Raw genomic sequence first — 16,163 nt, 5'->3', positions numbered from 1 at the left:
CTCTTGCTTCCTAGGAATCCATTGTTTGTTTCTCTGTGTGAACAGGCTATGCAAGCACCAAGAGGTGCCAATTTAAACCCACCCAGCCCCAGTCAACTTGGCATAACTGGCTAGAGGACAAGATACATGCTCACATACGCATAAACAAACAAAGACAGAGCATTAACAGCGCTGTATCAGAATGGTTGTATTTTTGCAGCTGTGCACCATTCCCTCTCTTGGGAGCCAGATATGCGAAGGCAGATACAGTGCAAATATTTTTCATTCTTGTAATGCCTACCAAGAGAAGGTTGCAGAGTTCCACAGGGTTTTAAAGTTAGCAGTTGCACAGCAGGGCTCCATTTTAGCCCAGAACTGAGCAGTAAGAGGCATTTATAGAACTGTGTCTTTATAGAGCCCGGCCACAGACCACAGTGATCCATCACTGCAGATATGCAGTAGGGATGGCATTAATGCCTCTCACCCTCCCTATTATGTGCCTGCCATCTATTAGCCATACTTACCCAGATGTCACACTTGCCCGGGAAGAACCTCTCCGGGATGCGAGCAGCATACAGTGCAGCGCCAGTGATATACAGGCAGGCCATGAGAGCCAGCCAGCCTATCTGCCCCATTGTGGCAGCCTTGAGGAGCCCTTCCGTGATGACAAAGTGCAGGGTGGGGATGACCCCACTAAGGCCCAGAGCCAGAAATACTCCTAGGAGATAAGGGAAGTGGCACAGATTCAGCCTTGGACACAAGAGAAGCAGTGGCAGAGATGAGGGCAAACTGCCAAAGCTCAGGATCCCAAAGCAGAGCAGGAAGATTACTTGGGTGGTTGGTTTTTAGGGCCACAACCCATTTGGTCAACTAGAGAGGAGCCCCTGATCAATCTGGAAACACATTTTTTAAAAAATAATAATTTCTATGTACTTCTAATCATAATGCTAAATGTCATTTTAGAAGAGGCATTCTCTCTTCTGTTGCAACCAGGAGGCATATTCTCCTTCAATATGCCTGCTGCAGCACATACATGTGTGTGTGCACACGCGCACACACATACACAGAGATATACACACACACACCACTTAAATACTAGATAAAGAAAGTATGCTTTTCCATTCCAAAGTCATCATTTTATTCAAGTGACTTTTATTATGCAGATCATTTAAAATTGCAATCAACCAGCTATAATTTCTTTAATTAGACAAAATTCTTTTTGTTGTAGAAATATGTTAATATACCTCTAACTTTCTAAGTACACTAGAGACTGTAGCACAAGCCTTGAAATAAAGACTCCCTGCCAGTGGGCTGTGAGTGGCAGAAAGAAACTTTGGCCTTCATGTACCACTGACTGACCAAAAAAGTACAGCACTTACAACAGTCGTGGAAGAATAAACTTCAAAGGTGTTTTGTCTGCTCCAGCCCACAGATTGAACTGACAGTTCATGATAATTAAAACCTTCAATATTTGCAAAATAGTATTCCCAGTACAGTGGTACCTCAGGTTACAAACTTTGGGTTACAGACTCCGCTAACCCGGAAGTAGTACCTCGGGTTAAGAACTTTACCTCAGGATGAGAACAGCAGCAGCAGGAGGCCCCATTAGCTAAAGTGGTACCTCAGGTTAAGAATGGTTTCAGGTTAAGAACGGACCTTCGGAACGAATTAAGTTCGTAACCAGAGGTACCACTGTACTAAGTTTCAATTGCTATATATTTCATCTCCTGATCCTCTGTATAAATTTACAACTTCCTGGAAGGTACAGAAATATTCTAGAACAAATTCTTCAAACTTCCATCAGGCAAATGAGACTTTCCCCCCTGAATTCATGACTACATTCACATTCTGTGTGCGTGCGCATGCACACATGCAAGAATTTCACCTTCCCTCGGAGGAGTCCTTCCCATGCAGGAGTTACTGTTCCAAGTGTGCCTCCCAAATGGAAGGAGACAAAGCCCAGAGCAGCAATTTTTGTAGAGATTCAGCAAGTAGCATCCTCTGCACTGGAGTATCAGAAAAACCTAATCATTTCCAAAAGCAGAGATGGACAGAACAAAGTCTCCATTCTCCTGTAAAGATGGAATGGAAAGGAAGGCAGGCAGGCTAGGAGTCCTTGTCTTTCTGGCCTTTTTTCCACCTGGCCGGGGAAGGCAGGGCCCTGACTCCAGCTACAAAAACTGAGGCGACTGAACAGACTGCTGGGCTGGGGCGTTGTTTAGCGTGTTTTGTTTGGAGGCGTGTGTGTTGCTGTTATTGATATATTTTTTTTGCATCTTATTTTAGATCTTATGATCTATGTGGAAATGTTCAATTTGGATGTGTACTTTTTGAAATTTTATTTATGGTTGAAAATTACTTTTGCTATGTAATTATGTATTATTTTTTTCATGTTGTAAGCTGCCTTAAGCATGGTTTAAACTACCGAAAGGTGGCATACAAATAAAATGCTGAATGTGTGTATGTCTGTAACAGCAAACAGCTTCCCTGCAGGCAGATGTTTTTCGTCCTTAGGAGATTCTTCTTTCAGTTGCCTCATGACAAAATTTGGAAACTACTGCACTAGAAGATAAACAATATCTTATCCTAAATTATCCTCCTGCCTGACTTTCTAGCTTTCTCAGACTTAGCCAGAATTTAGAGCCATTTAGAGATGGCATCCAGCTAAGAGCCATTTAGAGATGGCATCCAGCTAAGCTGATGAGTCATTTTCACAAATTGTGTTCATTGGACAGACTTGGCATTTACAGCCAGAATCCTTAACTTATTGTCATCCAAACAAGATGTCACATGAGTACTACAAGTTAATCATACAAAAAAAAGGGGGGGAGAACAGTGCAAATTAAAACACACATGATGCAGGCACAAGGAATCTTGTGGCATCTAAATACCAACCAATTTATTATGTATCCATGAAGGGATGCCCATGTATAAGGTGCATGAAGTACTAACTATCCACAACTAGTGGATTCTCTTTACACATAAAGAATGAAGAGTGTAAACTTTTCAAGGCCTGTTTGGGGACTACATTTAGCTGTATGTACAGTCATACCTCATGTTACATTTGCTTCATGTTACGTTTTCTCAGGTTGCGTCCCACAGCAATCCGGAAGTACCGGAAAGGGTTACTTCCGGGTTTTACCGCTCACGCTTGTGCAGTAGCGCTAAATCGCACTTCGTGCATGCGCACAAGCGCCAAATTGTGCTGCGCACCTGCACAGATACAGCGCTTCAGGTTGCGGACTTTTCATGTTGCGAATGGGCCTCCGGAATGGAGGTACCACTGTATATCTGTCTGTAGACAAATATACACAAATACGCCATAAGCATGGCTAATGGAAGGCAACACATCATGGACGGCGACTTTAACTCACAAAATCTTGTGTCGCTATAAATCTGAATATAGAACATTAAAGAAGTTTTGTTGCAGACAGATATGGCTTAAAAAAATAGCACCATGCATAAGTAAGTTCAGCACTTTGTTCCAATTTGGAATAAAATTTCAGACCAAATCCCTTCATGTGGAGGAAAGCATTTTAAAAGTGATCCTTTGAGTCTTACCTGCTCGTACCGCTCGATACTGGGGGGTTGCAAACCTGTCCCATTGGGAAACTATAATGGCTGTGATGCCCAGGACACAGATGACAATCAAGTAGATGAAGCAGGGCTGAGGGTTGCAATAGAAGGAGTAGTAGAGCCATGGGACAAAACTGCCCATAATGAGAAGGGCGATGCCAGAGTAGTCCAGTCTAAGGCAAGGGAAGAGAGGGGGAAAGTTGTTTCAGGAAGGTCACATGAAATAGCTTGCTCACTGATTGCACAGCCTCCACAGCACCCAACAAGCCTAGCCTAGTTGCATCATTGTCCAGCTTCTGGTGCAAGACTTCTGTGGCTAATAAGGTTCCTACTGTGACCACCCCTAAACAGCAACTTCAAAATATTAGCAAAGGCAGACAAACCTTAGGAGAAGAGCTCTGATCTAAATTCTTTAATCTTGGCCTGCTAACCACAATGTCAGGAATATGGGCAGCCTATCAATGGCTGAAGTAGAGCTCTTAGGCAAATTCCAGTTTCTCAGCCTGGACCCAACAGCTAAGCATTTATACACTGACAATTTTCATAGTGCTTCACATACATTTTCTGGCTCTGAAGTCACACTGAACCACTACAATACTTACTTGGAGAATAGTCTTGAGACACCTTCTGAATGGCAGTAAACTGTGTGGAAGAGCCATGAGAAGGAGAGGCAGAGAATGGCTCCCAAGAAGAACACTCCAACCACTACCTTCTCTTGTACAGGTGCTACAAAGGACATGTTTGGCCGGAACATGTAAAAGATGCCCAGACACAGAAAGAACACACAACCTAAACAAAGAAAAATAAATGTTACAAGACCTGCCGAAGTTTGTGCATGTGTAGCGGGAGAACCCAAAAAAAGCATCACAGCAAATTCAGTACACTTGAGAAATGTCATCTGTCACATTTCTGTAGATCATTCGGCTTAACATTTGCAAATCATTGAGTGAGGTACTACATATACTTTGAACAGCTTTGGGAAACCCCTGGCCACATTATGCACATCATGTTAAAATATGGTTTAGTGTGTTGTGCATGGAGTGGAACATGGTGGAATGGGTGGCCTGATATAAAGCTGGAAACAGATTCAATTTGCTGTTTGTCTGCATTACTTCTCCCAAGTATTATGAGGCAGGGTGGTGTAGCATACAGAAGTTGGGCTGGCACAAATATGACCAATCAATGAACCAAAGGGCTTTAGGTTTATTCCAACCTAAATGTTCTGCCAAGCAAAACAGTTGCTGACAATAATGTTTAAAGTATGCAAGCTTAGCTCTAGTTCCATCCTCCCCAATGAGCCAAACAGAATATGGTCACTGCAATGCCAACTGAAGCTAATTTGAGGCCTGTTTCATCATTAGTCCCAAGAGCCAGGAAAGGTCCAGTAAGCACAGGCAATTAAGCTTATTTCAAGGGCAATGCTGCAGTGAGAAAGCCACACAGAAGTACAAAGCACACAATTTTTCTGCAGCATTGCAATTCAGATGTCCCAGGTTGAAGCCTTGGACCAAGGTCCTGACTCAGAGCAGCACATGCATACCAGTGTTTACATTTTCTTCCTAAAAGCTATTAGTGAACAGCAGTGTTGGAGCAGAAATCTGAATTATCTTTCTGGACAACAGGGAGAGGATTCATGTAGATCTGCCAAGTCAATCTGAGCATCCTCAAAACATTATCAGTGATGGGGTGAGGGGAGTACAACACAAACAGAAAAGGGGGAATTTGCACATCTGAGTAATTCAAACCAAGTTAGTTGGTGCTGAACAAAGAGAAGTTATTCTACCAAACAGGCATTTAGTAAGATTACTGAAGGGGAAAGTCACTGCAACCCAATGCAACCCTTTGTCCAGGATCCATCTATGCAAGTATAATTCACCCCAAACTCTTGCCCAACATATACTGTAGAGTCCTGTCAGACGTGCTCCAGGCAATCTTGCTCTTGCTATTGGATCAGCAGTAAGTTCCAAAGTCTATTTCCTTTGCTTCTTAACTCAGTTATTAGTTATAAAAGATAAATTCCAAGTCAATACCTAGTAGGTGTGTCCAGATATTGCCGGTCTCTGTGTGTATTCTGAAAATGCTTTTGAAGCAAGCCCGGAAAGAGGGCATGGGTGGGCGGTGCCCATGCAACAGGTAATCGTTGTCCTTCAGCCAGTCGGGCAAGACGTCAAAGGGGATGACGCGCCATCTGCCCTCCCACACCTAAAGGGAGTAAGGAGGGGTTGTGTTAGTCCTCCTGTGGCAGTTTCCCAAGGAAATACACATTAAATTTCAAATGGAAAAAGCAGTATAGAGAATAGTTCAGCCACTGCACTCTTCCACAAAATCCACAGCACCTTTACCACCACAAATAATTTTGAAATTAGTATGAAGTTTCAGGAAACTGAAAAAACTGCTCCCTGTAGTGTACCACACGAAGGCAATGAAAAGCCAATCCAAAGCACCCCTCCATGAAAGTTTGGGAGCATGTTTGCCATTCTAAAATATGAATCATCCAAAGCCAAATATTCTGCGACTTCAGTGATAGGTGGAAAAAAGAAAGATGGTAACAATGGAGCTTCATTAAAGTTGGGGTTCATATATTTGTAGAAATTTTGTTAATAAATCTTGCATTTCCAAGGTCATCCTTCCAATTATGAAAAGATAGCAGCAAAACAAGGTAAAAATAATATTCTCTGTTCTGATTCTGACATTAGAGCCAGACACCAGCATAAACTATTTCCCTTTAAAATTAGCCAAGGAAAGTCAAGACCAGTAATATTTACACAGCTCACAATGAATTTGTCCAGGGTGGCATTTCAATAGAACTGGCTTTTTTCACTTGGGACGGTGGACACAATGAGGCTGCTACACAAGGGAGACAAATGGTAATCGCCAAACAAAGATTTGCAAAGGCCTGAAAGAGAGTGTGTGGAAAAAGGTGACCTTGTAAATTAAAGTTCTCTGACCCAGAAACACTAGAAGCAGAGGGCATTATTCTGCTTAGACTTCCACAGATGTTTCAAAAAAGAGGCTCAACAGTTGTACCATCATGTTTAATCCTACATTTCAACGTGTAATCCCTATCGTGCTAAACTTTCTAATTCATCCAATTACTGGAAGCGCAAGATCCCAACACGCAGTGGCAGCATCAGCCAAGACAAGAGAACTCCTTGACGGCCACCCACTGTGACTTGGCTCTTTGTTGCCAGAAGTGCATGCACTGCTAGCCAAAGGACCCAACAGCTGTGTGAAGCACACCAGAGCATGATGGGCACTTGCTTTGCAGCCTCTTACCTTACATACAAACTCTTCCATCCTCTCCATGGCATGGTGAGCTTGGAGAGGCAGCATCCCCATAAATCCTTCATCCTCATGAGCTGCATCATCGCTGCCAACATGATCAGAACTCTGAAACATAAAAGAATTGTTGAATAACAAGCAAAAACAAGTTTTGCTTTCAGTGACTTAACACATAATTCTTTCAAATATGAAGCCAGATAAGCACACAAGTGTAGAATGTTCAAAAGAAGCATGTTCTCTAGCTGCATACTCCAGAATTAGGTTCTCTAGCCAATGCTGTAGAGCAAAATGCAATGGAGTTGGTGGTCCCCAATTTGTGCTATGGAAGGGAAGAGACTATTAGGTATAGCTACCACTTTGTGATACAGTAGCAAAAAAGGCTCATGCTATTCTAGGCTGCATTGACAGAAATATAATGTCCCAATCAAGGGAAATAATAGTTCCACTCTATTTTGCCTTGGTTAGACCACACCTGGAGTACTGTGTCCAGTTCTTGACAGCACAGTTTAAGAAGGATATTGACATGCTGAAACGTGTGCAAAGGAGGGTAACCAAGATGACAAAGGATCCGGAAACCGAGCCTGATGAGGAACAGTTGAGGGAAGTGGGTATGTTTAGCCTGGATAAGAGGAGACTGAGAGGAGATGTAACAGCCATCTTCCAAGCTTGTTGTCTCCTCTGGAGACTAGGACCCAAACCAATAGCTTCAAGTTACAAGAAAGGAGATTCTGAATAAACATCAGGAAGAATTTTCTGATGGTAAGAGCTGTGTGACAGTGGAAGAAACTCCCTCAGAAGGTGGTGGACTCTCCTTCATTGGAGGTTTTTAAGCAGAGGTTGGAATGTCGTCTGTCATAGATGCATTAGTTGAGATTCCTGCATTGCTGGGGATTAGAATAGATGACCCTCTGGGTCCCTTCTAACTCTATAATTCTATGATTCTATTACTCCCTTTTAGAAAGATAGACAAAACTCTGAATTTGATCATGCTTTTTCCTTTCTTTCAATGTGAAATAAGATGCGATTAACACAGCATGAATGCATTTTGCAGTTTGTTGCCCTTGCACAGATTATGTCAATCACCAACCTATTTACTAGAAAAGAACTGTTAAACAAACACAATTTGCATGCCTTTGCTTATGAGAATCCAGTTATTAGCTACAACAATGTTTTAGGAAGAATCAGTGTCAGGCAAACTCAATGTTAAACTGATTCTCTTTTTTATTGTTCTTTGCTTTCCCCCCAAACATCTTACAATTGCCTAAATGTAAGATTGCACATGAAGCTGCAGTAGTCTTAACTGGGCCACTGGGCCCAGTGTTGTCTACCCCAACTATCAGGGGTTCCCTAGAGTCTCAGGCAGATGCCTTTCCCAGTCTAATAATCTGAGTCTTTAAATGGAAATGCTGGTCACTAAAAATGGAACTTTCTATAGGCAAATCATATGAGCATTGGATAGTCCCTTTCCAACATTTAAGAGCCTCTTCAATGACCCAGGAAACTTAGTCAATTCTCATCTGTACCAGCCAACATTAGTAACTTTTAATTGAGGGGGCTCACATTGAGGCTGGCACAGAAAGAGTTCCTTTTCCAGTCATTTATGCATCTTCTGCCCGTTAATGTAGTTTTACAATACTGTAGTGCAAGATCAAAATCCTACCTATACTGTATAGAAGCACCATGCACTTTAAAGGACAGTCAAAGGTAAAGCCCTATATATACTAAGGTTTTTTAAGGGAGCAAATAATTTATTTCAGATTGACTATCATAAATGAAAACAAATTCTTAGTTATTTTCCCAATGTTATTTAATATGGATTAGACACTTAAGCACTGTTTTGCTCCGACACAGTGTTAAGAATGTTTCTTACTAAATGTTCAGAGAAAACTTTGCTAACTATGCTTTCACTATAAAAAAAATCAAGTTAATCAACATAGGAAGAGCACTACTGGATCAATCCAAAGGCTTACGTAGCCCAGCATTCCATTCTTACACTGGACTATCAGATGCTTATGAATCCTGCCAGAAGGACCTGAGTCCATTGAGAATTCAGAATCACCAATACAAAATCCTATAATTCAAAATAATTTAATCCGAGATCATTGAAAGTACATACAAATGTTCACCAAAGGTGATCTTAGCAGGATCTGTTCTTCCACAATAAACACCTACCTGCAACACAGCCAAGCTGCTAGGTTAAAAATCAAGAGATGGGGTGGTGGAGGTAAAGAGGAAGAATAGAGAAAAGAGGCAGATCAATTCTTAGTGAGTTTACTTTCTCTCCTTCTCACCAGTTTGGCAATCTTCCCATCTGTCAATATATTGCTTTTGGTTTTAAAAGAGATCTGGGAGAAAGCAACAGTTCAAACATAAATGAAAAGGGTACAGTTCCTTCCCATTGTTTCCTGCAAGAATGAACAGAGAAGCTACGTAAGTGACTCAAGCAGGTCTTAAGATGGTCACTGGAGTAGGTCACTAACCCCGCTTACAGGTTCTGTACTATTCAAAGCTGCTCACACTAAAGCAGCACACCAGCATCCATACATCATCACTTACGCATGCTAGAACTCACCTCCACGTAAGGCTTTATATTGGTTAAGAGACTCACTCAAAAGTCACTAATGACCCATCAGAATGTATATGCAACTCTAGAATACTTGGCACACACATATTCAAGCACACTGCTTACTGAGAAAATTCAGAATTTAACAGAAAATACAAATATACAAACTTGAGTCCATTGTGCTGCCTAAAACTGCAGCCAGTTATTCTACAAAAGTTGTATGTGATAAACTGAATGGACTGCTGACATCAAACAAAGAGGCATCTTCCTGGTTAAAATATGCAAGGCAGTGTAGCAGAGATGAAAGGACAGGGTGTGTTTGTTTGCCCTGCCTACAATTCCTGAGCCTTTTCCACTTCCCCTCATTCACAGCTAAGGAAGCTGTTTAGGCTTGCAAGTTTACTTAAACATATATCTACTTCAAAACAGTTAAAACCCAGAAAGAGCTTTCAAAGAAAGGAGATTCCTTGTGCACTTTCAATAATGCACAAACTTTGGGTCTCACTATACTAGATCCGACAACAAAAAGAGGACCTAAGCAAGCAAGCAAAGCAAGCCATTTTCTATACTATATGGAAGCATGGTTCCACATACTCTGCATGAAAACCTGCCTGAATAGCAGCTACAGCAATTCACATCATTAAAGATTCAGATGGTTCTTTTGCTCTACGCACTTGGATCTAGCTGTCAACATTTGTTAAAACAGTAACTCCCCACAAGTGTATTAAAGCCCTTTAACACAGTTTGTAGACTGCAATGAGCTTGTCTACCAAGGATGCACCCTTTTACAACCAAGTTTAATAACCTATCCCTAGGTTTCAAGTTCGGCCAGCAGAGTATCCCTTCCCCCACAGTTTTTCTAGTTTCTGAACACCTAGCCCATAACTCAATTGTGGAGGATTTCACCTCTTCTCTACTGGCTTCAGTTAGTTTTTGAAACTGGACCATACTGGTCGTATTCACACATGTTGCTAAGCCAAGTGGAGTTTGTCTTGATCATAACATGCTCATACTTTGTGCCGGTGTACCTAGCTCAAGCTCTTCCACCTCATTCCTCCCTTATGAGTGGAGAAACAGACCGCTGGAAGGCTGGTTTAGTGTTGGATCTGAACCAGCACTTGTGATTTGTTTCTCTTCAAAAAAACATAGTCAGGAAGCCTAGAACAAACATTGGCCTTAGGCTGGTTTGTTTGAAAAGCATAAAGCCACAAGCACTACTTTGAGCATAATGTTAAGCCAGCTACTCCATAGTTTGTCTGGGGACATATTATCTGGGGACCTATTAATCTGAGGATATTTATAGTACAGAAACTCACATTGGTCTTTATGGCAATACCTAACAGATACATGTTCCTTCCTTTCAGCCACAGAAAGCAATTATTAGGCAAAAACGAGAGAGGTAGGTTGTTTAAGTGTACAAATAGTAAAGTCAGGAACAGACAGGTCACCCATGTTCTCTTCCCCAAATACTGCATTTGCAGATAAATTATTGCAATGCGGTTCATCGGGAAGAGGGGAAGAGAAGCAAAGCGAAACATTTCAAGCCTACAACAAAGATTGCAGTATCTTGCAGCAATGTGACTCTGGAAGGAAGCTGTTCATCTAATTGAACACAAGGATATTTTGATTGGCTGCCAAATGGCTACATGGACATGTTTGGTTCCAGGGACTCTGCAGCCTCATCACAATAGAGGTGAAGTGGGCAACATGTCACTCTGCAAGCAGACCATCTGGATGCAGTTAATTGCTATTCTGAAGTCAAATGCAGAGTGTAGCCATTTTGTCTTCAGAACTGGTTTCAAGGTCACAGTGATCTATACTGACCTTCAACTATTAAGTCTTTTAAATGCTGCAAGTTGTTGCAGAAGATCAACTAAGTCTCACTGCTTTTTTGGGAAAGGTCGGTACAAGTCAGGCAAAGTTTAACAGTTAAAAGAATGCTTAGGATTTGTAGAAAAGGGTGTGGGTGTGGGTGTAAATGATACTCTAGTAGTTAGTGGGCATTACCATACCAATCAAGATAGCTTCCCCACACATGGCATGACTGAGGACACAACTCTACTCCCATTAGTATAAAAAAACTGCCCATGACAACAGCCATCATGGGACTAAGCACTAACATCACTCAAAAGAACACCTTGCCTTCAGGACAAAGGCATTCAGAATTCAAACAAGATGAAAAATAATGGAAAAGATAAGGCATTAACAAAAAGAGTAGAGAGGGATGAAGTGAGGATAAGAGTTGTTATGAGAGTCCAGAAATCCTTTGTTAGAAATGGGGAAGAGGAGAGAACTGGCATGACTGGAGTGTACACAGACTCCTTATAAAATAAGCTAGACAGGCTCCCTGCTTGTTGTCCTTCCACCGACAGGTGAAGACTTTCTTTTTCCAAGAGGCTTTTGGAAACTGACTGTTTTTAATGAAAGGGCTGGTGCAGTGCTGTTTTTATTGTAATTATTGGTATGGTTTTAATATATTTTATATACGTATATAGTTTTAATTCTATCAAGGTTTTGTTGTTTTATCATTATTATTTTTTCAATGTTATTAGTGGTTCTAATTTTTATCTGTAAGCCGCCTTGAGTCCTATCAGGAAAAAGGCAGGTTATGTATAAATAAATAAATAAAAGAATAAATAGCCGCTTAGTACAGGCAAAGGCAGGCGCTAGACATTGAGGGGGGTAATTGTGAGACAGAATGAAGTTTGAGCCCTTGTATTAGTATATCACACATTAACTGGTCTCCTTCAGTTATAAATGCAACTTAACAGAAATCATGAGGGATCTGTCTCATGAAGAAAAAGGACAATGGATCTACTGATCAAAATATGATGTCTGCAAGATACAACAAACTCGTGAGGCAACCTAAAGGCTAAAAGATTGATTGTGGCTTAAGCTTTTCATTGGCAGACATGAAACTCCACTACCCCTCTGGAATGTGTTAACAGGAATCAGAACTGTTCTCTGATCATGGGAGAGCTTATTACATATTTCAGGTTTTCTTTTCTTTTTCTTCTTGAAGCCTACAAATCACAAGCTTTATGATAATTTGTGTCTGGGCTTAAGCAGGCATATTAAAGAGCTCATTTGCCGCAAAGAATTTTTTCTTCCTGCGTGTTCACACATATTTAAGGTCACAGTAAATCTGTTTGCTGGTGTTCAACAGCAATGCAAGAGATGGCTGTCTATGCATCTTATCTGGGAAATGACTAGGGCATTCTGACACTGGGCAGACTGAAGAACAGCACCTGCCCAAGAAGGCTCTTCCCCACCTCTTTTGTCCATATGCTAATTCCAAAAGCAGCTGTGCATGAGAGTGACAGGCTGCCTGGCATTTGACTTGCTAAGTAAAGCAACACTTCATATGCAAAGGGGGGGGGGGATATGGAGGAAGGGAGAGAAAACAGGCTTATGAAGCATGCTAAATGGAAACAAGATACATAAGAAATTATACTGCTCCAGAAAACCCTGCTTTCACCACCAGTAATTGCCAAAATACCTTTGCTAGCTCCCCCTTCTACCTGCTGCCAGAAAATGGAAATGTGATCTATTTGCTTGATGCAGTGTAACCTCTCTTACATTGCAGGAGTAAATGAACCCAATGGCTTCTTGTCTTTCTCCTACAATCAAACTAGGATCTCAACAAGTTATGGTTTATAAAAGCAAGTGATGAGCAGCAGTTGGAAGCTGGGATAGGAATGCTAGGAGCCATGTGGCTCCTGGGACCTAGGTTGTGGGCACCAACACAAAATGCCTTTTTTTCCGCTGCGGGGGGGGGGGGAGTTGCCAAGAGAATCAGGGGGTCTGCAGGGTAGTGCAGCAGCAAAAGACGTGTCTTTTGCTACTGCATTATCCTTCCAAACACCTGATTCACCAGGCAGCACAAAAAAGGTGCATTTTTTGCTGCGCTGTGCCCGGCAGACGAGCTGACTGCAGCCAGGCAGCTGGAGATGCTAAGCACCAAGTGTGGCTCCTGGACATCTCCATCCAGTCGCAAAAGACCAGTTGCCAATTTAGACGAAGCTACACAAGCAACACCACACTACACAACTTTCTATGTTAAGTGAAAAAGTCCAGGACATTGCATAGCAAACCTGGTAAAAATAATGACAAAAGGGTATCCACCAAATCTCCACCTGCCTGTTTTTTTAAGATGTATTATGTGAAAACTTTTTAAGATGTATTATGTGAAAATTTAATTAAAATATTTTTTTAAAAAACAAAACACCACCGACCTCTATAGAGTAAGTTCCTGTTTACTTCTAAAATGGATGCCTCTTCCCTCAAGAGGCCAATAAATTGGCAGAACCATGCATTGTGTCCACACATGATTACCTTTCAGATACTGGCCTTTAAAAATTATTTTTAAAGTTCAGAGAGGAGGGAATCCTAAAAAGTAATATTTGTTGCTATGAAGGCAGCAATAGCTCATCACTCATTGGGTAAAAGAAAACACAGAGGAGAAGCAGAAACAAGAGAAAAAAATACCAAGGGCATATATGGAACTTGCCTTTGCTGTATCCAAGACACTGAGACAATTCTAAGTGTTTACTTTCCAAAACCAGTTCACTATATTAAAACAATGCAAAAGCAGGATCTAAAAGTGGAGAAGTTGTCCTATCATAACCAAAAAAAGTAGAAAACATGGCAATTGAGAGATTGTGGGATGTAGTGTAGAGGCAGGGAAAGAAGGATTGTCTGAGCATGTTATTTACAGAAATACAAAACCTTAATAAGGTGCAAAGATGAGCAGCTGCCGTGCCTTGTCTCTTACATTTTATTATTTATTTTTTAATTAAAATGTTTATATGTCACTGTACCATAAAAATGTATCACGGCAGTTTATAGCAATATAAAAACACAAAACTAGATAGTAAAAGCACAAAGAGCTAAAAACAAGTTAAAAGAAATAGTTGTAATAAACAAACAAACAAACAAAGAATATAATGGCATACAGCAGGTTGACCTGCCTCTTCCACACCAGGATGCAAAAGAAAGCAACAGGTTTCCAATGCCTTTCCTTAAGGATGAACTCTAAATCCCTTGTTCTTAAGTATTCATGTCAGTATTTTTTATTTGGTTTCTATTCTTTTCCTTCCCACTTTTACTATGCTTGAGCACAGTTTTTTCACTTTCAAAGTAGGCTTACTAATGGATTCTTTCCCAAAGGTCAAACAACTGAATTCAAGAGTCATGGAGGCCCTGGCTGCTTGACAAATGTTCCAGCTGGGTATCTGCCATGAAGAAGCCTTCCACTGACTGAAGAGTCAAGTGCTGCGCTTCATTATCCTCTGCACATTACCAAATGCTTCAGAGCAAAGGACCCAAAATTTCACAGACACGCTTCTAGGCCACACACTGCAAGTGCACAGAGCACCACAGATGCAGGAACTTTTAGACAAAAACCACCATCAATCAAGAGCAGAGGGCTGTGGGAGCTAGGGGGGAAATGTGAAGAAAACAGCCTTTTGTTCCCCCTCTGTCATTGGAGGATTATAGAAAAAAGGGAGAGAGTCAAGTGCAGGTTTTCAGGGCTGTACATAAAAAGCCCATTCATCAGGTGATAAAAGTCACATGCATTTGATTGTGTCAGTTTAACAAAGTCACAGTGAGAACCATTTCTTTAGGAGATATCAGTGACTGAAGAACAGCAGGGAGAACAAAGACACTCCAACCATTCAAATAGCAAAGGGCAAAGGAAGATAAATGCCATGAAGGAGGCCAGACAGTCCGGCACAGGGCAGAAAAAAGCACCAACAGCTTAAGAAAATGTGAATATTCACTAGAGCTACTTCTGCCAACCTGGTGCCCTCCATACATTTAGGACTAAATTTCCCATTAGCCCCAGCCAGCATGCTGACTGGGCAAAACGTCAAGGGGGCACTAGGATAGCAAAGGTTTACACCCACCACAGTGAAAATAAAAATGTGTACAATAAATAATCCAACTATCATTTGCATGCCTGAACACAGTCAGAATTATCACCTGGCACCCCACAGGCTTTCTTTCTTGGAGAAGTACTCCAATACCACTGTGGAAAAGATGTGCTTTCCTCCGTCAGAGGGAAACAGACACAAGGTAGGGTAAAGGTGATCCAATAAGCGTCACTCAGCTTTAAAAGAGGAAGTCTTGCTGATTTCAAAACGTATTTTAAGTAAACATGCTGAGTATGACAGACTTCAGAATAAAAACTTGCCAAACTATTTCTCCATAGAAAAGGAAACTGAACACACAAGCAGTACCAAATACAAATGCATTTCACAGTGCTTAGGCACGCAATGTGAATAACTGACATTTCCTTTTTCAAGAGTGTTTTGTTAAGTGCCTGAACATTAACAGAAAAAATGCCAATTGTCGGAATTAACAAAAAAGTGCTGCTAAAAAAATTCTGACACAAGAGCTTTTCATCACCATGATGTGCCCTCCCCAACAGATACTTCAAAGGAAACAGGTCTAGCATTGTCACAACACTGTTAATACTCATAATGCTTTACGGTTAAGATTTCTGTCTTGAAGCTGGATAGGCAAGATCAATTGGGAGAATTAGAGGGCCACTTCAGACCCACCTCCCACAAGCTTGCCTTACTATCATAGACTAGCCCATTCACCTCAAGTCTCTATGGGAAGGATCAGCAGCAGCTAGCATCACTGTACATGTGCCACTTATTCTGGGTGGGGCCTGTGCTGGCACAAAGTGATTATACAGTGGCAAAGTGAAGAAAGGAAGCAGTGCAGATAAATTTTCAAGGAGGAAGGAGGAAGA

The 16,163-nt window shown here is 41.3% G+C and overlaps 1 protein-coding gene across 2 annotated transcripts in view; it reads right to left on the bottom strand.

The window, feature by feature from the left end:
- The window catches only part of ADIPOR2 (adiponectin receptor 2), a 34,149-nt gene that overhangs the window by 2,680 nt on the left and 15,306 nt on the right, over nucleotides 1–16,163 (bottom strand). For both annotated transcript variants that reach the window (XM_081927317.1, XM_081927316.1), the window contains exons 3-7: nucleotides 6,832–6,945; nucleotides 5,586–5,757; nucleotides 4,158–4,344; nucleotides 3,541–3,728; nucleotides 504–697 (exon numbers count right to left, since the gene is read on the bottom strand). In XM_081927317.1, the coding sequence (XP_081783443.1) occupies nucleotides 504–697; nucleotides 3,541–3,728; nucleotides 4,158–4,344; nucleotides 5,586–5,757; nucleotides 6,832–6,945 (855 nt within the window). The remainder of the gene's footprint in view (nucleotides 1–503; nucleotides 698–3,540; nucleotides 3,729–4,157; nucleotides 4,345–5,585; nucleotides 5,758–6,831; nucleotides 6,946–16,163) is intronic.

The sequence above is a fragment of the Podarcis melisellensis genome (assembly GCF_964234715.1).
Source record: "Podarcis melisellensis genome assembly, chromosome: 10".
Classification (NCBI taxonomy): Eukaryota; Metazoa; Chordata; class Lepidosauria; order Squamata; family Lacertidae; genus Podarcis; species Podarcis melisellensis.
The sequence above is the reverse complement of the archived record's forward strand: the minus strand, read 5'-3'. Positions and strand labels throughout refer to the sequence as shown.